This window comes from Varroa destructor, unplaced genomic scaffold (genome assembly GCF_002443255.2).
Source record: "Varroa destructor unplaced genomic scaffold, Vdes_3.0 BEIS01000425.1, whole genome shotgun sequence".
NCBI classification, from domain to species: domain Eukaryota; kingdom Metazoa; phylum Arthropoda; class Arachnida; order Mesostigmata; family Varroidae; genus Varroa; species Varroa destructor.
In genome coordinates this window covers 557-10167 of record NW_019211878.1, presented here as the reverse complement: position 1 = coordinate 10167, position 9611 = coordinate 557, and the positions used below count along the sequence as shown (strand labels likewise).

The window sequence follows — 9611 nt, the reverse complement described above, 5'->3', positions numbered from 1 at the left end:
AAGTATAAATATAGACCACATCGTGAACTATTTCAGATGTTTGTGCGAGGCTTACCAGATTCTCTTACACCTGGTCGGATAGAGTTGACACCACTAGGGAGTTTGGGACGCTATGTAAAGCTGTGTAACTGCTGCAAAATGTTTTCACCAAGCGCCTACCTGTTAGAGTGCAAGCACGTTATATGTACTGGATGTGCAATTGCCGATCCTAATGCAGAGAAGGATAAAGAATCAAAAAAATCGACCCAAGTCTTCTGTATTAGGTGCAAGCAGCGAATTAGCGCCGATTTCTTTGAGGTCGATCCGGATGTCCTGAACGAAATGCTTTTTTCATGCCCCTGTGGCTTAAATGGCCCGCTTCGGGATATCAAGAAGCACTTATGGAACACCGCCAAGGACCACCCCGTGACCAACGTGAATGCTCAATTTGGTAAAGCATACGATTTGCTGTCAAATGAAGTGGCCAAGCTAAAAATTGACTTGTCTCGAGTAATGGGTGTCCCAACTAAAAAATATTTTTGGATTGACATAAAACAGTTGATTCAGGACCATGCATCGTCCACGAAAGGTATCGCCAGCAGTGAGCCCATACCATGGGAAGTAAGTGGCTACACTTGCGAATTCTTTTGCCAGATAAAAGCTGCAGGATCTGATCGCTATATCGGGGTATTCTTCAGAACATCTCGAGTCCGCACGTCTCGAGCACCCTGGCCTATGAAGAAGCTATGTATTTTTAACCTCTATGATATAACCGGAAAACCGATAAAGACAGGTATGATTGATACGTTCAAGACTGGTCAACGGATTGATGCCGATTTAATGGCTCCGTCTACGAAAAAAATTTCCGGACGAGGTTTGGTAAAATTTTTCAAGGTTCTCACCTTACTTGACAAAATGGACGAGATATTAGTTGCGGGACGAGCGTGCTTTTCCGCAGAGCTCAAAGAGTTATAAGAGGATTTCAGTATTCAAGTCAGTAATACGCCTCTGACAGATAGTCGACAATAAATTTGTTCTCAGTTTGCTACTGTTGCATTTATTAGTTGTCATAGTTGAATATCATTCAAGATTAGGATTGAACTATATATTGTTAATACCGCAACCGAAGTAAAACACTAAAAAAAATGTAAAAAATGACAACAAAAATTGTACTATATATTAAATTATGACATAATACCCTAAACTGTATGAACGATCGAATTGCAGAATGCAATTAATAACGGTGATTTTGGTGTTGTATCATATGGTAACAAGCTTCATAAGTGTCCCTGTGTTGTGCCAGCGCATTTAGAGTAGTAGTAACTCAATTATATTTGTAAACGGAAGCAATGATCACTTTATCAACCAGAAAACAGAAAAATGCTTGTTTATGTGTGAAACGGTTTAATGCAAAAAAAGCAGAGGTCCCACTCGGATAATATAGAAAAACCGAATTCGTTATATAAAGAATGCACAGTAGCGTCAATATGTTGTTCTTTTACTAGCGGACTACTCTTTGAGGCTGAAGTTCTGTATTTGAGACGGCAGAATGGATCGAAATAGATTTTAGGAAACTCAGTGAAGAGTTTCTTCTGGAATCTGGAAGAGAACTTCTAGAACTTGGGCGTATTATTCGAACGGTATTTAAGCAAGTGTTAGAAAAAGAACTGAATTGCTTTAATATGAGTTCTGCTATGGTGATATTAGCGTTGCATAATTAGCAGTTAATGTACACCTGCGGTACACATTTTATACCAATATAATCAATCACCTTGTTCGCAACATCTCAGTACAATGCTGTTTCTAAAAATATCAGCACTCCTCAAGTTCATTGTGAGTCCAACGATTCTATTCATCAATAATCTCACAGAAACAACATCTCTATGAAACATTTTATAGAAAAGTTTGCAGTATTAAAAAATCTTACAAAAAACTAAGGCAGAGCTTTAGCTGTTCTCGAATAAAATCATTGCACATGTGACGACTAGGTTTTATTTTCAGAATCGCCATCAAGTGTGGCTTCGGATGACTAGCGCCTTTGACTAACAGCAATGGCAAGCTAGAAGGAACCGGCCATGTACGCACCGAACCACTATAACAGCAATATAGCTATTATCAAATGTTTATTATTATTATTTAAAATACTGTTTATAGAAATCACGTTGAAATTGGGAACTGTTTACGTCCATATATATAGTCTTTTAGTTCGGGCCACCTTTACCGCCTTTATAGCCTGCTTACTTGGAGCGCGACTTCGCAAGCACTTACTGTATCGGTGAAAAGATCACGTGGAATAAGCTGCTAATATCTATAATAGGTATTATTATATAATTGTTATAAAATAGCAAAGTCTGCTTCGTCTAAATTGAGCTCGTATTCTCGAATATGCGGTCAGCTTAAGCTCTTACAGATATTCACAATCGTGGCAGTGCACCTAATACGAGCGTTCCTTCCTGCTTAATGTGTGCTTAATATTCGAAATAATCATAATTCCATTGATATGCAAGGTGTATCCGTGTGTCTGTCTGTGAACCTTAATGAACCCGTACGAGCCACTAACGAGCGATTAACTAAATATTGTGAATTGAATCCAAAATGTTCAGGAAATTACCTGCGTTTAACATAGGTCAAAATTACGTTGAAATTGAGGTGTTGTACTGTAAAGATGCACTGAGAGAGTTGTAGCATTTAAAAATGCCGCCACTAACGTCCGGTCTTTATTTCACCTCCTCTCCTCTGCGATTCGGCTGCAACTGATTCAAATGAAATTAGGCGAGAGGAACGTTTCATTTCGCAAAAGTTTGGGATTTCTGTTTTCTAGCATAGGTTCCCCAATCGCAAACTTTATCAATACATCTGTTCAGCAATAAAAGCATTCGATAGGGATTAGACTGATTTTCAAATGATTTGTTTTCTATTATGTCGATAACATGTCTGTATTCTAAAATTAACTTCTAATTTCACAACAATAACGGACATTACTTGTTGCGAGGCTGTTAAGCGAGAAGTGCGCTGATGCGTAACACTTATGGTCTGCAGCTTTCACTTTTAAAAATTACTGTGACATCTATCGTTGTTAGGTAGAAATAGACGAGGTGTGGAAGTCTCTGTTCTCATTGCCTTTATGCAGGATGGCAGCGTAAAGTCTAGGGAATTTCTTTACGTCACTTGTTGATAACACGCTGTACTTAGATGAAAATAGGCATCTGAACGAAATGGTTTTTACTCATTAACAATTAGTCCAAATACGTCATATAAATGATTCAACAGACTTCATTTCGTAGACTGATTGAGGACCAACGATAGAAAACAAATGCTTAAATGCAAAAAGCTCAGAAGTCTGAAAAAAGGCAAAAGTGGGGTGAAAGACTGAAAAGGCTAAACATTAGGGTTCATCTGTTAAGCCAATTAGTGAATTCTGTCACCTGATTTAGAATATTTTAAAAAACTAGATCACGGGCATAGGTGAAGTTGTGCAGATCCACGTCCTACACACCTTAAAATGCTTTTGCGAATCTGATAAGTATTTTCTGTGAGGAGAATGAAATTTTTCGATGTAAATTTTGCAATAATGTTATTATAGGGATTACAGCGCTGGGTAAATTTCAACGAATACTATTTATTGCAACTAAGAATGTATCAAAACACTAAGGAACAGTTCAGCTTTATCTGCGGCCATAATCCGAAGGCGCGACCTACGCTTTTCCTGATATTGTTAGAACAAACACGTACTCCTAAAAAATGCGACATATAGTAAACAGAAAATCATGACGAACTAACAAGACAGCTGTCCATCAACGGAATATAAGAACATCCTAAGGCCGAAATTACTTGAAAAAAAGGCAAAAAATATGCAAACTTCGACGAAAACAATTATGCAAAGCGGCAATCAAGCATTCGTCAAATGACAAGATTCACAACCTGTATGTACTTCACTCCTCGCTTATGCGTAAGTAAAGTCAATACAAATTGCCTTTCATAGTTAAAACTACCTCCCTTTTGAAGAAATCGACCGCAGCTGTAGCCACCTTTGAGCCTGAACTACTAGAAACTGCGGAATATAACCACTTCATTTAAGGCTACCGGTGATAGAGAAAAAATAGCTTCATCCTGTTGTGCTTTGAAAATATTTTCGAAATTACTGATTATAGGCGTCACTTAACGCTATTATTTTTTGAAAGATTCTCTTGTTTGTATCTTCTTTGTTTGTGTCACGAAATTGCAGTATCGGGGCTCTTTTAATATCGGGTGTAGAAAATCGTCGAAGAAGTGGAGTAACCCACCTCCGTATATTTTGTTCCACGGGTATTCCAAGTCTCTAGCCTCTGGGATGTACTTGCTTTCTAGACCTGTGACTTGCCCTTCGTTTTCCTAGTCAGATTTGTCCTGTCTCTGGTCCATTGGTTCAAGGTAGGAACAGCAAAAAGCGGGCTCACATTTCGTATGAAACAAAACTCGTGCATTTGGGCTCGTCCTTCGAAACCAGCCTCCAACGCTACAGTATAATTGTATATATAAACCTGTTAAAAGAACCCTGCTTAACTTTTCTTCTGATTTGTAGGTCAATTGAAACAAACATGATTTCTTTGTAAAAATTTAGTATCAAGTTTTGCCTATGAAATTAAAGAAACTGCATTAGAAGTTTGCAAATACTCGTCTTTACATGTGCATTAAGTAGAATTGGTCAATTATTCTATCAGGTTGTTTGAAAAGCAGTGACGATTTTTTCCAATGTCTATACCCTTCCCACGCTTGTTTGTCTTTATATGCCATTCAAAACAACTCTTTTCTTCCATGAGTCTGTTGCAATTCCAGTGTGTGGTAAGCAGAACTTCATCTTATATTCAGGCTTTAAAAATGTATGAGAAGATGCATTTTCGACACCTACTATAGTCTGCTTTTTGTCAAGGTCAAAACACTGCCGAAAGAGCCCGGGATATTTGTGTCGCGCAGAATGTGGACCTGAGGCCAAGGAGTACTATTTAAGAGTTGCTTGTTAATGGTATTTTAAAAACGAAGGGTGCAGTTTGCTCTATTTAGGTATCCGAGGTGGATGAGGACAGCCTCGACGCACTTTTGAAGGAAGGTTATCGACAATTATCTTACAAATTATTTAACAAAATCAGTTGCGGCTATTTTTAGTTACTTCTACTTGAAAGCATTTATTCAAAAATTAGGAGCCTGAGTACCTTGGGAACTAGGTGATGCGCACGACTTCTTTTCTCACATCACGCGTATCACCAAACAATACGCGGCTACAATGGCCGATTCCTACATATAATTATTATTATTTTCTAGTCAGTATAAAACAAAAGTGAAAAATTACCTCTGGGAATACATTGAAGCTCAACATTCAGCCAGAACTCGATTAAAAAAAATATTGACTTGCTTTTAACGGGACCGAATGGGTTTTATAGGTTAATAAATATTCGACACAACCAGAACGGTAAGGATCAATAAATAGTCCAGTTGCATTGAGAGAAACAGGTTATCCACAAAGAGGACTCTATGTACATTGCAATAGAGTTTTTTTCTTTAAAAGACCGGAATTTTTTGGACAAAGGTCGTTAAAGCCGCGTTGCAAGAGCTTGTGTGGTAGGTCTTCTACAGCCATCACGATTCTCGGACTCTAATTGATGTCATTAGTTGGTAATTGTACAATACTAAGTAATAAAATTAAACTGGGAGAAAGGCTTCAACAGGAGGCTTGGAAATTTCTAGCGGGACGAAACAGATAAATCCCCTGAGAATAGACGACGTCCGTAGAGCGTAACGGCAACGGTACTAATTCCCTAGTAGTATTCGAAAAACATGCTGAAGAGAACGACCATTATTTTGCGAACGCTTAAGAAACGTTAGGGCTACAGGTCACGCAAGGCTTCACTAGAGAAATTACGAAGAAGTAAAATGACACTTGCATCTACCACAAATCAACCTCGTGCTCCTGTCGAGGGAAGGCACATCTACAGTTTACTATAGTGATGGTCGGGATTGTATTATGAAGGTAGTCCAGGAATCGTCTCTAAAAAGAGAACAATATAATTAAATTGCTTGGAGGCTATCACGGAAATGGGAAATCATCTTCAGATGGAAAAAAATAAAAAGATAACAATGCAATTAACACAATCGAAATTTTATATAAAGCCTTATGTTAGGTGTTTCTTTGTATCATTAAGCATAACAAGAAAAGCCATTGTTACTTTTTAAATTAAATGATTATTCTTAGGAGCAGAAACTAGTTACAAAACAAATCCGCAACTTCGTTAATCTCAAGCAAAAATTATTAAACTTTTAGCGCACAAAAATTCGAACTATTCTATTATTTAACTTGATTTTTTGCTGACTTGGTAAATCCAAACATTCAAATTAAATTTGTTGCAATTTGATTTCTTAATAATCACACAGATTCACATTACTTGATAGTATTCTCAAATTTTCAACGATGTTGGCGAAACGCAAATTTTATTTGATTATCATTTGCCTGCACCTGATACACCAAAACACACCGATAATCGTTTTAGTTTCCATGTAGCAATATTCTTACGGTTCTTGGAAGTTCTGCCGAAAAGCAGGCTCGTCCTTCAAAGAGTAATTCATCCGACCTGTCGCGAATATCGGCCACTCGAACAAACTTAGTCGGACCGAAACCAGCAACAACTTCATACGCCGGGCCAATAAAGCATGAGTTCATCGGGTTGCCGTTCTGGAAGAAGAGTGACAGATGAGTTTTCACTTCGCGGCCGCTGATATCATATAGTGCAAAAATGCACCTCTTCTTCATCGGCCACGGTGAGAGCGAAGTGTTATTAGACATGGTCCTGACGAACACGTCGACATAACACTCATTGTCATGTTCGCTGATTTGACAGAAGAATCCGCAGGCGTATCCGCACACCTCCCAGGGCTCAACGTTACTCGTGATGGTCTTCTGTCTTTACTTCTCGTGTTCGTCTATGATCTTCTGCAAATCGACCCAGAAGTATTTCTTGGTTGCTACGCCAACCAGAGTGCGTAGTTGCAATTTCAGACTTACCACCTCATCGCGTAGACTGTGAAGTAAGCTCTCCGCTCCAAACGGACCATCTATTGATCCTTTTGAGGCTACGTCAGTCACATCGTGAGACTCTGCAGACTCCCACAGATGCTCCTTTATTTGCTCGAGCGTCCCCTCCCTTCCGCAGGAACACACGAAACGCATCTGTCGAAGCAAACTTGGCTTTATCTCGATGAGATCAGTAGTGACTTTTTTTTTGCACTCGAGACAGAACGCCTTCAACCCTGCACCTTCTTCCTCTTTGTGAACAATTGCGCATCCAGTACAGAAGGCATGCCCGCATGCGCAGAGATTCACTCGTGGAGAAAACGTGTTGCAGGCATCACAAGGACCCGACCGGGGCACATGCAAAAGGTAGATTGCGCACGACCAATTGGTCCTTCATCTCAATGAGGTCTGCAATCATTCTCCGTTTGCACTCGTTGCACATAACACGGAGTTGACCGTGTTCTTCCTGTTGAACGACAGGACATCCCACGCAATAGGCGTGTCCGCAGGCAGCAATATATAGACACGTGGACAAAACATATTACATGCATCGCATGGTGTTTGTCGGCGGCCGACGCTGCCCACTTTTGGGTGGCTTTTTTCGGTTGAGGCAGGCATAGCGGCGCCAGGCAGGTGCTTGCTGGCCTGCAACTGGAACAAACGAACGCTACGATCAGGCAGGAGTGTCATGTTTGTTGACACCGATGGCGACAATATGTCCTACATAATTATAATAATGACAACAAGTTAACTGTTAAATGTCGCCAATCATTCCCAAGCTGAAATAGGTATCTTAATTGACTCGCTAACAAGTTGACTAACAAGAAAGGTTTATTTTATGACTTTTCAAAACAAAAATTTCAAAACAGATGTTGGCCAGCATTTGCGGTGTGTGGATGGCCAGGTTTTTATAAGTGTGGTTAAAGAAGAGCCACAACACGTAATATGTAGTTTCAAATAAATTAACAAGGGTACGTGTATAAGTATAAGGTATAAGTAACCAATGGTAACTCGGAAGTAATCACAGTAGGTGATTTTTGTTAAAAGCAATACACACAAAGGGAGAGAAAAACCCTGTGTTTTGCCAGGCTTTCATACAGTGTTTAATCATGAATGCAGACAACACACGGCGGCACGCATCTCTCGAAAGCCTTTGTGAATATATCTTGAACGTATGAATTGTTTTGACTCTAACGCTTCTATTCCTACAAATTTGTTAACAAATTATTAGAAATGATCATTGTTCTGTTAGCGTTTCAAAATATATAGGAAATGATTTAGAATATCCACCACAGTAAAGAAGCTTCACTACATTAACGTACAAAAACATCACGGCACTGGCGTGCATCTCCAACAATACTTTCAATCTAACGACGATCGTGCATTTACGTTATTTAAAAAGAAACATCCTTCACAAGTATACATTTGCTGGGTAAACAGTTCCAAAAACCGTTGTTAGGCCAAAGCGAATAAACTCTTGTTAACTGTAGTAGGCTCAATGGTTACGGGAATTCGTGTAATGTGCTCCACGCAAGAAAATCACGATGAAGATCACCATGTCGCTGAGAAACTGTTGAGTGCAGTCTGAAGACCTATTGTCGTTTACGATTTCATACCTGAGACATAGGCCATACACCATGCGCCCGTGAAGAAGCTCGAAAGTTCTGGAAAGTTAGTTGCTTTTTGCTTTGTGACAAGTTCACCTTACAGCATACAGGAAGCTGAAGTTTGTTGTCACCACGGTATGGATTTAAAAGGTGCAAATAAATGCCTTATTGATCTATGCATCTAATCGCTTTGCAATGCGAACCGAATGGTTTTTTGCCCTGTCGCAATAGTGCATGGGACCGAACTGGGCCTATCCCAAATGTTGACATCTTAAAGAATGCATAAGAATACCATTTGTTTCGTAACAAGAGAAGAGCATTACTTGCAAAGTTGATCACACCCCACTGAATCTGACGGAGATAGCCTCACACAGTGAAGATCCTATCTTCGTTTAGTCGTGCGATGTTTAAATTTTTCAAAGCAACACTAAACATTAGCATCGGTTCCCATTTCTTAAGAATATCAATATCGCACTTACGCTCTAATCTTGAAATCAGATTTGGGTGCGTCGCGGCAGGGACGCTTCGTTGTATCAAAACAGATGAATAAGACAACACTGTGTGTATTAGATTCCGTGATTTCCCGAAACATATATAGCATTTTGACCGTAGTTTGGGAAAATATTTCCTATAGTTCAAGTTTTGTCCAGATGCCAAGCTACAACATTTTTCTGGTCAACCAGACTGAACGACTATTACATTTAGATAGCCTGAATTGAAATACTGTAGTGACTGTAAGGTTCAATCGCCAATTAATCAAAATCAAAAAATTAATCAAAAAAAAAAAAAAAAAAAAGCCTATTCACCCTGCTTCCTATTCTAATGTATAAGACAGGTGTGAGTTACCGCAATATATATACCACAGCACTGGTAGGCTGCCAATTTTTTAGGTTTTTGCCGGATGCAGGTGTTGAGAAATTTCATAGAATGGTTATCACTAGAAATGAGCAAAACGAATATCTTTACATTCACACAAATATTTC

General features: G+C 39.1%; 1 protein-coding gene across 3 annotated transcripts; it reads right to left on the bottom strand.

Moving 5' to 3' along the window:
* Positions 1 to 6391: 6391 nt before the first annotated feature.
* On the bottom strand, positions 6392 to 9227 carry LOC111255091 (uncharacterized). Of its 3 annotated transcripts, none has more exons than XR_002675348.2 (2): positions 9108 to 9227; positions 6392 to 7672 (listed from the first exon to the last, which is right to left on the bottom strand). XR_002675348.2 is itself a non-coding variant. In XM_086976383.1 (2 exons), exons 1-2 carry the CDS (start codon positions 8644 to 8646, stop codon positions 7436 to 7438), a joined length of 315 nt encoding a protein of 104 aa, XP_086832509.1. In that variant the 5' UTR covers positions 8647 to 8685; the 3' UTR covers positions 6392 to 7435. The 3 variants fall into 3 exon arrangements, 1 of the variants encoding a protein (XP_086832509.1); XR_015318145.1 differs by having other exon boundaries at positions 6392 to 7741; positions 9108 to 9213; XM_086976383.1 differs by lacking the exon at positions 9108 to 9227 and adding an exon at positions 8638 to 8685 and having other exon boundaries at positions 6392 to 7741.
* Between the last annotated feature and the right edge of the window lie 384 nt (positions 9228 to 9611).